The following is a 17,500-nucleotide window of genomic DNA, read 5'->3' on the forward strand; positions in this document are numbered from 1 at the left end:
ATCGCCCCCACCAAACCATTTAGAACAGGTTCCATGGTGTAATGGTTAGCACTCAGGACTCTGAATCCTGCGATCCGAGTTCAAATCTCGGTGGAACCTGAATCTTTTCCCTACAGTACTAGTCCATTATGGAATAATATAAACATGAATAGACTAACTAATGATAGCTACTGATGTTATCACAAGCACATTGTCAACCCCCCACTAGACTTGAATGGCGTGTTTCCACCGAGTGGTGCTGTCAGGTGTGGCTCGTAATTATATATTCATGTGGCATTCTGTCCAATGCTTAAAATATGTCTGTGGCATTCAGTAGGCTAATGCTGTGGTAAAGTGTGCAAAGCACAGTGTGGTTCTTTTTTTCAGACCCAAGTGTTTCTTACTGTTCAATAGATACAACTTTATCCCAGTAAGATAAATGGGTTAAAGTTGTTCCTATAAAACAATAATGGTAAAAAAAATTAAAATAAGTTTTTGCCAGGATACGTTTCAGTCTGCCTCATGTTGGCCATATTTCCGAGGACTGAATTTACCAATTAAATGTTTCAAGAGAGAAGGCTGTCGACCAATGACGGTCAAACTACAGGCAGACCGTGCAATCCGAAGGCTCTACTTCACCACTCCCCCTACTCACTTCCACCAATGCCAAGCGAATATAACTGAGTAGGGGAGGGCGTAGCATGACTAGTTTGTGAACGACCCAGAAAGAGAAACGCAACCTGAGAGCAACGCAAATTCGATGTGAGCTTTAATAAAATAACAGACTATTTTGAAATTCCACCCGGACACATTTTTAGGTCCCAAAAATAGGACATGTCCGGGGAAAAAATAGGACGTCTGGTCAAGTACTGTACGGGGAACCCACTTGATTCCTACCTGTTCCACTGTTATAAAAAAATTGCGGCGTTTTCCTGGTCATTTCTGTGCGTGAGAAATACAAACTGTGGCGTGTGAACGGGTTGAAATGCGTGAGACTTGAGAGCATCAACATTGTGAGCCAATCCTCGGTTGAAGTGATAAAAAACAGGTTCCATGGTGTAATGGTTAGCACTCAGGACTCTGAATCCTGCGATCCGAGTTCAAATCTCGGTGGAACCTGATTCTTTTCTCTACAGAATTGTCGCCTCCATTATGGCAGAATATAATGTCAGCAAGAATTGATCAACCACTGACGGCTACTGATGCTGACAATAGTATATATACACCCCCGTCCATTCTTCACTCGACAGGTTCTATGGTGTAATGGTTAGCACTCAGGACTCTGAATCCTGCGATCCGAGTTCAAATCTCGGTAGAACCTGAATTTTTCGCTCCACATCTCTCGCCACCATTATGGCAGAATATTATGTCAACAAAAGGAAAATAAAGGGTCGAAATCTATTGAACCTAATTCATTCAACAAATGTATAGATTAATAATGGTGACAGAAGACATCATACCCTTCTGAGCTCTGGCCGTGATCTCAAAGTATTTCACTGTGAACTCCTGGATGTTAAGTACCGCCTCCTGAGCCTTTTTCTGCCAATCGGAATCCTCCTTCTTAAGAGCTTCGACCCGCCGTGGGCCAAGGTAATCATTCTCCATGGAAATCTGTAAGACACACAAACACAAACACAAACACAAACACACGCACAAACACAAGCACACGCACACGCACACACAATTACATTATATTGTATAAGGCCACCTCTACTGACACATTCACACAAACATATTCGATCTTGCAATAGAGACAATGCCACACAGTAAATGGCACAGAAATGTACACATCAAGACACAACACACACATTGAATGTCTTGTGCCTCAAAGATTCTACACTTCACTAGCAGAGTTTAATAATAACAAAAACACTCACAACTCAGGTCGTTCATAATAATAATGAACAATTCATTGGGTTTTCATAGCGCTTTTCATGACACCCAAAGCCCTTTACATATCGAGTGCATTTGTGTGTGTTATCCCCAAATATATGACTAACGTGAAGGGTGCGTTATTTTACAACACATTATATATTACATTCCACATTATAGGCATTATTTAAAAATAGGTGTTAGAATGGCTTTTAGTAAGGATTGTATAGGGAAAACCTGTTGGTTCAACACGCATGCCAGAAGAGGGAGCCACGATCCAACACGTTCACTTCATACACTTCAGTATCTGTCGGAATAAACTAAACAATCTGCATCATTTACAACCTAATAAGTTACTAAAACATGAGTAGTGCTTTGACCTAGAGGAGATAATGGTTAATGTTGTTGTGTAAGTGCAACTCAGGACCCCAGAAATGTGTTGTAAGCTATTTAATCGGACGAAGTAAGAAGCAAAGGTTTAACATCGCTCTGATGTGACCTTGTGAAAAGGCTAACTCAGTTCACTGACTGCTTTTGGGTTGAATCCAAGAACCTCCTTATTTTGTTGGCCAGATAAAACAGGAGAAATCCCCAACTGTGTGTTCATAAAAACATTGCTTTTAACCTAAGTTAAGGGTTACCCAATTCTTAAATCGTTACATTGGCTTCCTGTAGGTCAGAGAATTGATTTTAAAATCATGTTGCTAACCTATAAATCCCTACATGGTTTAGGCCCAAAATATTTAACTGATATGCTTCCACTACATAAGCCTTCTAGAACACTAAGATCTTCTGAGACCAATCTGTTAATTATCCCCCGAGTAAACACGAAACATGGGAAAGCAAGATTTAGTTACTATGCAACAAATAGCTGGAATAAACTCCCTGAGGATTTAAGACTTGCCCCAACTCTGAGCACCTTCAAAACAAGATTGAAGACCTTTATGTTTGCTTTAGCTTTCTGCTAAATCTTAAATACTTTACCTTTATTTTACTAAAATGCCTTTTTAACTTTCCCTTTATTTTCTATTTTTTACCAGAAAAATACATGATCTGATACCAGAGAGAAAGGTTGCTGGGCTAGAGTCCTAGAAACTGGGTTAGAGTCCTAGAATATTGACCTTTAGGTCGGGTTGTAGTCCCGACTTGGGTTCCAGAGAGACTGTTGATCTGATCTTAAATAACTTTCAATTTAATTTAATTCTCACTTTCTTAAATACATTGCACTTTCAATTTTACTTACTAAAAAGCCTTTTTAACTTTCTATTTTACTCATTTCTTTGCATATGTTTTCTTTTACTTATCTATTATTTTATTTTATTGTATAACAATGTTTATATGTGAAGCACTTTGAGTCTGCCTTGTGTATGAAAAGTGCTATATAAATAAAGTTGCCTTGCCTTGCCTTGCCTTGCCTAAGTTTGAATATTTCTTTTTTTATTTTCCTAGTACATATGCACTTCAACCAATCAAAACAAGAATGTTTCTAATCAGGGGGAAATGAATTGTGTAGGAAAAAAACTTCATTGCAACAATAGTTATTCTTAAATTTAAGATTCTATTTTACGTGAAATATGAAATCCCAATACCTAGGGACACATCATGAACCACAGGAACTACTGTGAGCTACTGATGCTAACACTAGGAAATTACAAACCCCCCACAAGCACCCAAAAAAAGGGTTCCATGGTGTAATGGTTAGCACTCAGGACTCTGAATCCTGCGATCCGAGTTCAAATCTCGGTGGAACCTGAGATTTTTCCTGGACATGACCCATCACCTCCATTATGGCCTTACATCAGATCAAACCCGGGGTTAATCTGTGCCTGACTTCTTTGGTTATGCATGTTTAAAAAAGCAGTCAAAGAGTTTAGAGGGGAAGAGTGAGGAGAACACAGCTGACTCGAACCTGATCTATTCTCACAAAACAAGTTTCTGTTTCAGTGTGAGAAAATTCCACAGAATGACCCTGGAGATTTAGCCTTTATGTATGACTGATGAAGAAGACAAGGATGAACACTCTTTAGGATTAACAATTAGAAGAATGATTATATTTACTTAAAATGGTCTAGTGGCTACTGTGCTCAACTGCTGCATTACATAGCTTAAATTGCTGACACTGCGTATATCTTTGTTGACTCAAAAATAAAAGTAAAAGTTTCCAATTCTTGTGAGTTGATTTGCGGCACTTAGATGCCATATGTAGAAGAATTTAATGGATATGCCATTTGTGGAACTAATATGTATATATATATATATATTGTGGTGGCCCAGCCGCTGAGCAGTGCCCCACATGGCCACGGGGTGGCCACAAAGGCAGGCAAAGGCAGCCAAGGGGTGTGGTTCTGGATGGGAGGTACTACTCAGCTTACCCTGCACAGGTGCGCTGAGTTAGCCCTGCAATCAGAGGGCCCTTTTAACTCCACCAGAACAGGCTGAAGACAGACTGGCTGGAGGAGCGTGTGGTGTGGGGACCAGAGACACGTTAGGCCAGTCTCGTGGTAAGAGGCCTGTGGCCAACCCTCTTGAACAATCCAAACCTAATCAATTAAGATACGTCCAAGTGGACCAAAGAGCTGTTGTGTCGGTGTGTGTGAATTGTGTCGTGCTGAAACCCGACCGCAGGCCGGCAGCTGAAGAGGAACCCCAACGACTAGCTGAAGAGGAACCCCAACGACTTGGAGAGGAAACCCAAGCCGAGCTAGGGCGAAGAGGTCAGTGGCAGGGACCACAGACCCCACTAACCTCGGACTATCTTTCTCTCTCTCTCTCTGGCCTCACCCCAGGAAGAGCCAGAAAGGGCACCCTGACGACAGCCGCCAAACCGGTGAAGATTTGAGTTGCCTTTTGCCCCCTCCCTTTTCCCCCTGCACCTTTTTATAAATAAATGACTTAAGTTGATTTCACCGCAACCCCCGCTTCCGCCTGTTCTATTCTGATTGGTGATCCCACTGTTGTACCTCAGAGACCAGGCACCCACATATGGTGGAGAATGCGGGCAGTCTGAGTCCTCGCTATCAGTGGGTGAACCGATCGGAATAAAAAATAAATAAATAAAATAAAATAAAAAAAACTATATATATTTTTGAACATGGAAGAAACCATGAGAGCCATCTTGGAAACCCAAGCCACGCTGCAGTCAGCTGTAGCTGAGTTGTGCCGAGTAAGCGGAAGACAAGAGCGACGACCACGAGATGTGCTGACCAAACAGACGCCGGATGATGACGTAGAGACATATATTGCCTTGTTCGAAAGGACTGCAACAAGGGAGAACTGGCCAAGAGCAGAATGGGCGAACAACCTAATGCCCTTCTTGACTGGGGAAGCTCAGAAAGCCTGTCGGGACCTTTCCGTTGCAGATGCCATGAACTATGATGCGGTCAAGGTTGCCATCCTGGCTCAGTATGGACTTAGCCTTCCTGCACGGGCCCAGCGTGTGCATGAATGGAGCTATGACCCTGCGGTTCCAGTCCGGGCCCAGGTAACGACACTGGTCCGTCATACCAAGAGCTGGCTGGAGGAAGCTGCAGGGCCACCAATAGTGGACCGCGTTGTGATTGACCGGTGCCTCCGGGGACTGCCAAACGACGCCAAGAGGTATGTCGCCCAGCAGGGGGCTCCAAGTGTGGACAGATTAATAGCCTTGCTGGAGAACCACAGGGTGATGGGTAGCATGATGCGATCAGAAAGTGTCATGCATACTAACTTTAAAGCCAACAGAGGGAAAGTGACCAGTGGCAAAGCTGTGAACACGCCAACAGCCCGGACACCGACTGGCTGGACCAGACAGACGGAGAGGCGAGAACCAATGACTCCTCCTCGCCCACGTTGCTACTCCTGTGGCCAGGAGGGACACCTAGCCAGAGAGTGTCCGGACCGGGATGAACCGATGCCTACGGCCGCATCTACGGGTGGTAAGGGCTTCTTCAGCCAGACCCTAACTACCTGTTGGGCCCACCAGGGGGCCCCAGCCCCAAAGTGTCCTGTTAAGATAGGCGGGAGGGACACAGAAGCACTCCTTGACTCCGGAAGCATGGTTTCACTAATCAGACCGCAGTTTGCTAGTGACACCTGGGGAGAAGAGATCTCCGTCTCCTGCATCCATGGAGACACCCGGAAGTATCCCACCTCGGAGGTCCAGGTGATTACTCCCCACGGACCATTCACTCTGCGGGTCGGGGTTGTAGAGCAACTGCCGGTGCCAGTGCTTTTCGGCCGAGACAGCCCGCTCTTCTCCCACTACTGGCCGGAGAAATTGAGGAACCGGAATAGGCGAATCCGAAGACGCCCGGTTGGGACGAAGGCCTCCGCCACCCACCAGGCTTGTGCCGCCGTGTCACCCGATGGCAGCCCTGCGGAATCCAGCGATGACGAAGTGAATAGGCCGCTCCATAGGCAAAGTACAGAAACGGATCCTGGACGTGCAGCTGAGGAGCAGGAGCCTCTGGAAGAGATACAGTCGGATGAGGTATTCTCAGAGTTCCCCCAAGTCGAGGTGGATGAAACTCTCAGGCCTGGACGATTCGGCTCAGCCCAGCTGCAGGATCCCAACCTGACCCAAGCCTGGAGGGATGTCCGAGTGATTGAGGGCCAAAACCAGGATGGGGTGAGTCAAGTGTCTTTTCCCCATTTCATGGTTAAAAATAAGCTGCTGTACCGAGTAACAAGAAAAGACTCTGAAATCTGTGAACAGTTGCTTGTCCCCAGGGAATATGTCACCAAAGTGTTGTACCTAGCACACTCCCACCTACTAGGGGCGCATTTAGGGAGAGAAAAGACATATGACCGTGTCCTCCGCCGCTTCTACTGGCCGGGGGTCAAGAGAGCCGTGGAGGAGTACTGTCGACACTGTGGAGAGTGTCAAATCAACTCCCCTAAGGTAGCGTATCGAAATCCCTTAATACCCCTTCCAATCATTGAAACCCCCTTTAGTAGGATTGGCATGGACATTGTCGGACCCCTCCCGAAGTCTAGCAGCGGCCACCGCTATATCTTAGTCATTCTGGATTACGCCACACGGTATCCAGAGGCCATTCCCCTACGCTCGGCAACAGGAAGGGCGGTCGCCCGGGAAATGTTCCTGCTCTTCAGTAGAGTGGGATTGCCTGAGGAAATCCTTACAGACCAGGGATCCTGCTTTATGTCTGGGGTGATGAAAAGACTGTGCCAAAGTCTGAAGGTGAGGCAAATTAAAACCTCTGTCTACCACCCTCAGACAGATGGACTCGTGGAAAGGTTCAATCAAACCCTCAAGCACATGCTGCGCAAGGTTGTAGAGGTGGATGGTAAGAATTGGGACCAGCTGCTGCCTCATGTCCTTTTCTCCATACGTGAAGTTCCCCAGGGTTCCACTGGATTTTCACCATTCGAACTATTGTACGGACGGAGACCCCGGGGCATGCTGGATGTGGCCAAGGAAGCCTGGGAGCAGCAGCCATCCCCCCAGCGCAGTGTCGTGGAGCACGTGGAGCAGATGCACCACCGAATGACCCAGGTGTGGCCCTTGGTTCGTGAACACATGCAGCAAGCCCAGGCACAACAGGCACAGGTGTACAATCGAGGAGCCCAGGTGAGAGAGTTCGAACCAGGACACAAAGTGATGGTCTTGGTCCCCACGAATGCCTGCAAGTTTTTAGCCAAATGGCAAGGACCTTATGAGATAATGGAACGAATGGGACCAGTGAACTACAGGATACGACAGGTTGGCCGAAGGAAAGGCAAGCAAATTTATCACGTAAACTTACTGAAGCCATGGCATGAACCTCCCCCTGTCCCCTCCAATGTCTTCAGTGCCAACCTGTCTCCCCAGAGTCTACCGCCAGTGAAAATGGGCGATCAGCTGTCGTCCAGACAGGTACAGGCCCTCGGAGAACTGCTCACCAGGAGCAAAGATGTCTTCTCTGAGACCCCAGGGAGGACAACAGTCATCGCCCATGACATTGAAACCGAGCCGGGAAAGACGGTAAGACTTCGACCGTATCGAATCCCGGAGGCCAGACGAGAAGCCATCAGAGAGGAGGTGAGGAAAATGCTTGACCTTGGGGTCGTGGAAGAGTCCCACAGTGCCTGGTCCAGTCCTATAGTCCTTGTTGGGAAGCCCGATGGTAGCATTAGGTTCTGCAATGACTATAGGAAACTGAACGAGATCTCTCTATTCGACACTTATCCTATGCCCCGTGTGGATGAGCTGGTCGAAAGGTTAGGACCTGCCCGGTTTATCTCTACATTAGACTTAACCAAGGGGTATTGGCAGGTGCCACTAACGCCACAAGCAAAACCGAAGACGGCGTTCTCTACACCAGACGGGGCCTTCCAGTACCGGGTCCTCCCATTTGGACTTCACGGGGCCCCGGCAACTTTCCAGAGGCTCATGGACAAGGTGCTACGACCACATCGGGACTATGCAGCAGCTTACATCGATGACATCATTATCCATAGCACGTCATGGGATATCCACCTCCGGCACCTAGAAGCTGTCATCCAGGCCTTGCGGGAAGCAGGGCTGACGGCCAACCCTAAAAAGTGTTCCCTGGCCCTGGAGGAGGCGAACTACCTTGGGTACACTGTGGGGCGAGGAAATGTCAAACCCCAAGAGAAGAAAGTCGATGCCATAGCAACCTGGCCCCAACCCCAGACGAAACGTCAGGTGAGGACCTTCCTAGGGTTAATGGGATATTATCGACAGTTCATTCCAAACTTTGCCTCCATAGCTGCCCCCCTGCATGAGCTGACAAGCAAGAGTGCACCAAACAAGGTGAAGTGGACGGACCAGACCGAGCAGGCCTTCAATCGTCTGAAGAAGGCCCTGTGCAGCGAGACGGTGTTGCACACACCCGACTTCAGCAGGAGGTTTGTGCTACAGACAGACGCATCGGAGGTAGGACTTGGGGCGGTCCTGTCCCAAATACACGACGGCATGGAATACCCGGTAACCTTTGTCAGCCGCAAACTACTGTCACACGAGAGAAACTATGCAACCATAGAAAAGGAATGCCTGGCAGTTAAATGGGCCATGGAAAAATTACGTTATTACTTGCTAGGCCGCGAGTTTGTAATAGTAACTGACCACGCTCCATTGAAGTGGATGGCCCAAAACAAAGACAAGAATGCCAGAATAACCCGTTGGTTTTTACACCTGCAGGACTTCAAGTTTACAGTGGAACACAGGGCAGGGAAGCTTCATGGGAACGCTGATGCCATGTCGAGAAGGGATGACTGCTGTTGGTCTGTCGCTCCCCACCGAGGTTCAGAGCTGAGGGTGGGGGTATGTGGTGGCCCAGCCGCTGAGCAGTGCCCCACATGGCCACGGGGTGGCCACAAAGGCAGGCAAAGGCAGCCAAGGGGTGTGGTTCTGGATGGGAGGTACTACTCAGCTTACCCTGCACAGGTGCGCTGAGTTAGCCCTGCAATCAGAGGGCCCTTTTAACTCCACCAGAACAGGCTGAAGACAGACTGGCTGGAGGAGCGTGTGGTGTGGGGACCAGAGACACGTTAGGCCAGTCTCGTGGTAAGAGGCCTGTGGCCAACCCTCTTGAACAATCCAAACCTAATCAATTAAGATACGTCCAAGTGGACCAAAGAGCTGTTGTGTCGGTGTGTGTGAATTGTGTCGTGCTGAAACCCGACCGCAGGCCGGCAGCTGAAGAGGAACCCCAACGACTAGCTGAAGAGGAACCCCAACGACTTGGAGAGGAAACCCAAGCCGAGCTAGGGCGAAGAGGTCAGTGGCAGGGACCACAGACCCCACTAACCTCGGACTATCTTTCTCTCTCTCTCTCTGGCCTCACCCCAGGAAGAGCCAGAAAGGGCACCCTGACGACAGCCGCCAAACCGGTGAAGATTTGAGTTGCCTTTTGCCCCCTCCCTTTTCCCCCTGCACCTTTTTATAAATAAATGACTTAAGTTGATTTCACCGCAACCCCCGCTTCCGCCTGTTCTATTCTGATTGGTGATCCCACTGTTGTACCTCAGAGACCAGGCACCCACAATATATATATATATATATATATATATATATATATATATATATATATATATATATATATATATATATATATATATATATATATATATATATATATATATATATATATATATATATATATATATACATATGTATATCTATACATATATATATAACATAATTGATTGTATTGTGTATATAAAATACATATTCAATATATATAAAAACAATTTGCAATTTTACAATCATGACTCATCCAAGGCACAGCAGCCTACATCCTTACTGAGGTACTGATGAAAAACCTAACATCCAGCATGTCTGACTCAATACTGCACATCTCCCATAAGAAATGCGACCGGGATTTACAGGGCCTCTTCCCACCTCCTAAAACAGATCTCTAGAATCAGTACTATATGCTTTCGCTGATGTCAGTGGATGTCAGGGCCTGCTGCTGTAAACCTATAGGCCCAGACACAACATGAATTATTCATGTCCCTCTGAGACAGGGGGAAACTGGAGAACCATGGGGCTCTGTCCGGCTCCCAGTGTGTCGCTTAAGCCCCATCTGCCACTTCCTACAAGGTTCTCACCCAGGGAAACAAAATGGAAGACACGAGTAGAAAGAAGAGGGGTCGTTCTGTGTATCTGCGTATCTGCGTGCATGAATGTGTGGTTCACTGATAGTGTGTGTGTATGTGTCACTGTGTGTGTGTGTGTGTGTGTGTGTGTGTGTGTGCGTGTGTGTTTGTGTGTTTGCGTGTGTGTTTGTGTGTGTATGTGTGTCACTGTGTGTGTGTGTGCATGAGTGTGTAGGTGTGTCACTGTGTGTGTGTGTGCATGAGTGTGTAGGTGTGTCACTGTGTGTGTGTGTGCATGAGTGTGTAGGTGTGTCACTGTGTGTGTGTGTGAGTGTGAGTGTGAGTGTGTGCAATTGTGCAAGTGTGCAATTGTGCATGGAGTAAATGCAGAGCGCCCAGACTAGCCAGCCGGGCTACAGCCTCATTACTAGTAATGCTCTTTGTACGACTCAATTAGCCGCTGCAGTGGCTGGAGCTCTGGACTCCTTCATTCCTTACCCACACCTTATCTCTCTCCCTATCGCCTCGACCATATCGCCCACATGTTTTTCAGAGGGTTGAGTTTGCCAAGCATATAGCCCTAGTATACATAGTAACATATGGAGACATACATCAAGACAGGGTATCACACATACTGTACACACAAAAACACAAAGACACAGTGACATGCATGCATAAAGACACACACACACACACACACACACACACACACACACACACACACACACACACACACACACACACACACACAAAACGTGACACATATACACACACACCCACACACACTAAAGCTATTTTAAGATCTCATGAGAGTTTCCGTTCTGTTTTGTAAGGGGCCCGTGTAAGCGCTCTGGGCGCAGGAAGAAGGACAATGGCGGGGATGAATGTGAACTCCACTGTGTTGTCAGCCAGCGATGCACCCAGAGACACAAGAATAGACCAGACCCGAACCTCCCACTCACTTCGCATCTCATTCACGACGACTGGATGACGAGCTAGGAGACACAGCAGCACCAGAGATAGGGAAACATTAAACCTTTCAAGATGTTTTATTAATACTGTAAATCTTCTCTCTTCAAATCCAAAACGTGTGTGTGTGTGTGTGTGTGTGTGTGTGTGTGTGTGTGTGTGTGTGTGTGTGTGTGTGTGTGTGTGTGTGTGTGTGTGCGTGCTTGTGCCTGTGCGTGTGTGTTTGGTCCAGTGTTAACAGCAGGGCAGTGTCAGAGAGGGGGGTAAGCTATGGTCATTCCTTAATGTGTGGGTGTGTGTGTTTGTGTGCTACCTTGATCTGTTGTCTGCGCAGCATTGCCAGCTCCCTCATGTCCCTGAAGGGCTGGAGCAGGTACTGGTACAGCTGTGTACAGCCCTCCAGAAGGTTTCCGTAGGCCTGGTCCTCCTCTTCGTAGACGGCCAACAGCTCCACCATACACTCCATGCTCCTGTGTTGCTCCAGTAGCTGCATCGCACCACGCACACACACACACACACACACACACACAAACACACATTCATAAGCACGCACACACAAACATGCATATGCACGCACACACAAACACACATACACACATGAATATGTACGTACATACACACACACATGCAATTGTACGTGCGTAAGCACACATAAACACACACACACATACATACATATAAGCAAAACGTTTTTGGTTAGAACTGACCACCAACGTATGAAAAACATTCAGTGAAACATCTATGGAAGAAAAAGTCAATGGCAAAAACAGTACACAATCTTAGAGAACTTAATGGAGAACATTTCTATGCTGTCCATAAACCATAATGTTGTGCTTGTTCAACCTAGGGCTAAGGTTCACACGCTGATCGTTGCTGCTCTAGGAAGGATGATCCCTAATCTTCTGCGAACATAATGTTGTTATTGATCCACTTTCTATCAGATTTCAAAATACATTGTCAGGTAAAAGGACATAGACATTGTACACATACACACAATACTAAAACAAGAATAATGGTTGTTTAATTCATAACAGACTGACTGGAAGATTATTCCTGATGCACACAGGGGTCAGCTGAGAGCCTTGAGGAAGGGTAAACAAAAGGGCCAGGTTGTCTGAATGCTGTCCCTGAGCAAATGACCCTAGGCCGGACCAGGCAAGGTCTTTCCAGTGAGAATACGATCAATATTGGCACACGTTACTGTCGGACTGACAAGAATGGAGAAAGCCCTGTAGGCAACCAGCACAGCCCTGAGCAGCCATTAACTCCACCTCAAATGGTGCGCAGTGATCGAGGCCACCGAATGTGCGTGTGTATGCATACGAGAGAGAGAGTCTGCCTCAAATTTGATTGTCGTGGTCAGTTTGTCTCTGTGACTTTGCTTCAATGGACTAAAGAACACAGACATGAGGGCAGACAACAAGAGAACCAGTGCTAGAGGCGGAGGGGATTGCATTTCCCTACAGAAAAGGAAATTGGAGATTGGCACTTTGTGGGATCTCTGCAGCCCAGGGACATTGAGGAGGATTGTGGGAAACGGTGGCTCCACTGCTCCAAGTATGCAGGAACTGCAGGGAGCCATTGCTTTCTGTGTCTGCTTTCCTCACTCTCCTGATCCATTTTGTTTTTGTATGTGTGTGTATATGTGTGTCTGTCTGAGTGTGTGTGTGACTGTGTGTGTGTCTTTGTGTGCGTGTGTGTGTCTGTGTGTGTGTGTGTGTGTGTGTGTGTGTGTGTGTGTGTGTGCGTGCACATGCGTGCATATGTGTGAGTGTGTATGAGTGACTGTGTATGTGTTTGTGTGTGTTACAAACACAGCTTGTAGGAGAGACTTCAGACATGCCATCACCTTAACACACAGCCCTAAAACACCACCAGATCACATAAACACCCTTCTGCTATGCCAATGTTTACTCAATGTTTCTGTCGCTCAGCAAGATGAACGCTTGCGCTATATATCCTTGACTGAAAAGTGCATTCATCGACCACGATTGATTGCAGGTATTATTTTAGACCCAGTGGTTTTAAGTTGCTTCTAGTTTGTGTTTCTATTGAGCGGATCTAATCAATCACCCGGCGCTGTTAGTGTGTAAGAGGAGCTCATTGTTCAAAATATAGCCGTGTCTGTGAATGTGTCTGTCTGATGCCTGAATTTGCCAAATTTGAAGATACACAAAGATATTAATTTACAAATCTATCTGCAAAATATGAAACTATTTTATATAATTAATATAGATGAGTAATAACATAACTCGTTATGTTTGTCATTCACATGCATTGTGTTCAATAAGGTATAGAAGTTATGAACTGAAGTTTGAGCAATATCATACCATAGAATTTGACAACACATTCGATAATTCCATCTCACTATGATCCCAAAGTCCTTCTCATGCATAAATGAAATGCATAATTGCAGATAATGGGAAATGGATACACTCGTTTTTAGATGTTTGTTTGTATATATGTTTGTATAATAATGTTTTTTTGTTTGTTCATCTCTCCTGCTGTGTGACTTGTTGTCAGATGTGCACGAGGGTTATCTAGACATCTGGTGGCCTCTTCACCTCACAAGCCCCTCACGTTGTTCTATTCCTAACGTTCCTAAAGATTCCTACACTTAGAATGCCATAGAGGTACTCAGCAAAATTGGGATTCCTCCCTGACAGACTAAATCATATCATGCCATGAAATATAAAAAAAACATGCCATGATATGTTGTTCATCCAAATTTTTAAAAACGGTACTGTTTGTCAGATACAAAATTCCGCAAAATAACGAATAGGTTGACCCCAAGTGACCCGAGTTCACAAGGGCGTGGCTAGATGCTACTTAAACAACGCAATCCGTGTGTGTCTCACCTCATTTAGGTGTTTTCTTGTACGGTTAACCGCTTCCTCGTAGCCGGATTGCCTCAGTTCACTCAAGCTCTCGTAGTACTCGTCTGGGTCGTCGTTTTCCGTAAACACGACCTGGGACAATATTTTCCACCCGCATGTGTCGAGGGCATGTCCCAGGTACATGTGTAGTCGGTAACACAGTTCATCCATCTCCACCTCGGGGACCTCAGACGTGCCAAACAGAACGGCCCACATCACCGCTGGCTCCTCCGGGAAGATGGGGAGGCAGGGCTCAAGATCAGAGTTCACGGAGCACAACTGTATGTGAATGGTACGCAGATCTTGGAAGGAAAATAGGCCGGCCCAGCTACAGTCTTCTTTGCTCAAACTGTCAAACACTTCCAGATCTAAATGCTCAACGAGGGGGGAGAGGGAGTCTTCTTTAAGCGCTTCCAACACATCACTGTCCGTACTAATTGGGGACATAACCGCTTTGATCGCATGAGGGGTTTTGCACAGGCTCGAATTTGATGGAGATTTAGTTTGGAGGCTTTTAACCACGGGTACCATCGCTCCTTTGCCAGGGCTTCTGGCAGCTTTATCTTTAACTGGACTTTTGGGCCATTTTGTTTTCTCCTCCTGGCCCGTGAGGTCCACGAAGGAGTCCCTGCCGAAGCTTCTCCTCTGCGCCGTCCTGTTGTGACATGTGATGGCGAATTTACCCTCCACCTCATTCCACGCGACGATGAAAACAAATTTGTGTTTTTCCTTTTCCTCAAACACATTGGGCCGAACGGCCACCCACCCAGACTCCAAATTATCCTCCATCACGAAGGACATCTTCACAAGATGAGCGAAGACCACACAAGCACCGGGGTCTCAAAAAAACACAAACCAATCCTAGAAACGTCACTCACTCGAAACAACAACACACTGATACAACGTCATCAAACTACAGTAAAACATCGCCCCGATGATGATCATATGCGTCTGACCAGCGATCCTTCCTTTCTCAAGCGGATGAATTGTGAGCATTGGTGTGCTGTTTTTCATCTCGCGTCCACCTGCCTTCAGTTCTCCATTTCGCATCCTACTTCCCCGAAGCTGAGGCTTTTTCTCCAGGTCTCTGCAGCAGCAGTCCCGACAACACATGCGAGCGTTTGTTTACCATCGGCGCTGAGCTCGAGTCCCACCGTCAGCTGTGTGCTGTGTTCCGTTATTCCCTCGATTGGCTACGCAGAGCCCCTTCCTCATAAAGTGGAGTGGGTGGCTGAAAACATCGTGTCACTTCATTGGCAGTGCATGGAACGATTGCCAGACCATCCCAGACCCTTTCGGGCAAGTTGACATCCCCGAATAAAACATTATGTTCCTCCTCGTCTGCAGGCCTCCATCAGTCGAGATATCGTTTGCTTCTGCAGGATACGTGGTGACGTAACGCGACTGACGTCGGAGACTGAAGCAGCAAGAGGAGTCGGAGCGGACGGTTCTCATGGGACGGCTTCCAAATGCCGTCGATGACCATTCAGCGACGATAGCCTATTTTTTTACCAAAGCTTCATTAAAATACAGAGAACACATGTCATTCAATGAGTTTGATTGCATGACGATGCATCGTATCTATTTGTAGGCTAGAGCAGGAAGACGCGGGGAGCTGGTGCTGCGGCAAATGTTGAAGGATCGATGCTGTTATAATGTGTTAACGGTCGGTGAGAGTTATGATTCATAATTGCATAAATGAATTGCACGCTCGTTGTGAATCCCTGGAGAATACTACTGTAACGTTGCGTGCATAATGAATATGTGATGATTGAATGAAGCCTATAACGCCTCAAAAGTGAATATTATAAGTAAACACATATTGTAGCCTAAGTCTGCAGTCCTTGCAAAAAACAACGATTAAACTGCCTAAGTTTAATAATGTGAGGCAGCACGACATTCATGATGATATATTTTTGTTATATAATATTAGCGATGTGACGACATGTAAGGTTCTATGGTGTAATGGTTAGCACTCAGGACTCTGAATCCTGCGATCCGAGTTCAAATCTCGGTAGAACCTAAATGTTTTTTAAAATGAAAGATGGTAACTTATCTTAGCTGTTGTATACAGTTCTTAACGACAAAAAATCGTTGGTCCCATATATATAATAACGTAATAATATAATCTTTGTAATTTTAATATCATTAATATTTTTGCAAGTTCTCCCATTTAAATGGGAGATAAATACCAAGAAATCATTTATTTAATCTAATCCAAAAACTGGAAACAATGCAAATTATAACCAAAAATTAATTAATAAAAGTTAATATCTAGCCAATCCCACATTTAGTTAGCTCTAGATTTAGACTCCCCCCCCCCCGTAACTTCTCCTTTGAGGTTACCGGAGGCAATTTATGCTCTTTTTAAGGACCACAATAGAGCCAAAACTATCTAGAATTTCTTCCAGCATTTCCTGTGTGCTCTTTAGATACTTTTCTTAAAGACAGCCTTTTCCCTCTGTCTAGATCACATAAACACACTGCAACATTTTTAATGCAACTCCTTTATTGTGGTGCACAACATAACAGTTGGAAGATAGGTCCCACACTTTGTGTGTTTGAGTGTGTATGTATGTGTGTTTGTCTGTGTGTGTGTGTGTGTGTGTGTGTGTGTGTGTGTGTGTGTGTGTGTGTGTGTGTGTGTGTGTGTGTGTGTGTGTCTGTGTCTGTGTGTGTGTGTGTGTGTGTGTGTGTGTGTGTGTGTGTGCGTGTGTGTGTGTGATAAAATAAACCAGTTTTTACAGTCATCAGCTTTGAGTCTAATTACAGCAGCAGGTAGAAATAATGAGTGTGTAAAGGTAGGGCTGCTCTCTGATCAGCAGCTGTAGGGCCTTATGCATCCAGATTATTACCAAAGCTACCGATCAGAGCAGTTTATTCACAAGAAAGTGGGAATACTCTAGGAGCATGAAGCAGTGCCGGTTGCTGCTCACTGGCTATTTCAGTGCTGGTCTGGACATGGAGGGACAATTCGGTCGCCCTGAAGCCGGCAGAAGATTTTCCCAATATTCACGGCAAGCCCTAATAGGATATATCATGACAAATATGGATGAAATTTCATGCACAATTTCTCCTCACCTATTTACTGATGCCACATTACTTCAAAATGCAAAATGCATTACCATACATTACACTAACAAGGTAACATCTCTTTAGTTAGGGGAATGATGTTCCTTATGAGCTGTCATGAAGACATTGAGAGTAAAACAGTCATAACAGGTAGTAAGGAAAGAAGTCTTTCAGCCACATCTCTTACCTCT

At 45.9% G+C, this 17,500-nt stretch overlaps 2 protein-coding genes and 5 non-coding genes across 8 annotated transcripts in view; 5 read left to right on the top strand and 2 right to left on the bottom strand.

Annotated features, from left to right (window-relative positions):
• LOC130384003 (junction-mediating and -regulatory protein-like) overlaps positions 1-15,627 on the bottom strand; it is a 25,738-nt gene extending 10,111 nt beyond the window's left edge. The window contains exons 1-3 of the mRNA XM_056591962.1: positions 14,220-15,627; positions 11,675-11,848; positions 1,440-1,590 (exon numbers count right to left, since the gene is read on the bottom strand). Of these exons, the coding sequence (XP_056447937.1) occupies positions 1,440-1,590; positions 11,675-11,848; positions 14,220-15,038 (1,144 nt within the window). The 5' untranslated portion in view covers positions 15,039-15,627. The remainder of the gene's footprint in view (positions 1-1,439; positions 1,591-11,674; positions 11,849-14,219) is intronic.
• trnaq-cug (transfer RNA glutamine (anticodon CUG)) lies at positions 28-99 on the top strand. The gene has a single exon. It is a non-coding gene; the product is annotated as a tRNA-Gln (tRNA).
• On the top strand, positions 1,027-1,098 carry trnaq-cug (transfer RNA glutamine (anticodon CUG)). The gene has a single exon. It is a non-coding gene; the product is annotated as a tRNA-Gln (tRNA).
• Positions 1,229-1,300, top strand: trnaq-cug (transfer RNA glutamine (anticodon CUG)). Its single transcript has one exon. It is a non-coding gene; the product is annotated as a tRNA-Gln (tRNA).
• On the top strand, positions 3,532-3,603 carry trnaq-cug (transfer RNA glutamine (anticodon CUG)). Its single transcript has one exon. It is a non-coding gene; the product is annotated as a tRNA-Gln (tRNA).
• A 561-nt stretch (positions 15,628-16,188) lies between the features above and the next one.
• On the top strand, positions 16,189-16,260 carry trnaq-cug (transfer RNA glutamine (anticodon CUG)). The gene has a single exon. It is a non-coding gene; the product is annotated as a tRNA-Gln (tRNA).
• Positions 16,261-16,741: 481 nt separating this feature from the next.
• Positions 16,742-17,500, bottom strand: part of LOC130384157 (betaine--homocysteine S-methyltransferase 1-like) — a 4,323-nt gene continuing 3,564 nt past the window's right edge. For both annotated transcript variants that reach the window (XM_056592239.1, XM_056592238.1), the window contains 2 exons: positions 17,497-17,500; positions 16,742-17,261 (listed from right to left, as the gene is read on the bottom strand). The exon at positions 17,497-17,500 is cut by the window's right edge and continues 225 nt beyond it. In XM_056592239.1, the coding sequence (XP_056448214.1) occupies positions 17,177-17,261; positions 17,497-17,500 (89 nt within the window). In that variant the 3' untranslated portion in view covers positions 16,742-17,176. The remainder of the gene's footprint in view (positions 17,262-17,496) is intronic.

The sequence above is a fragment of the Gadus chalcogrammus genome, chromosome 6 (genome assembly GCF_026213295.1).
Source record: "Gadus chalcogrammus isolate NIFS_2021 chromosome 6, NIFS_Gcha_1.0, whole genome shotgun sequence".
NCBI classification, from domain to species: Eukaryota; Metazoa; Chordata; class Actinopteri; order Gadiformes; family Gadidae; genus Gadus; species Gadus chalcogrammus.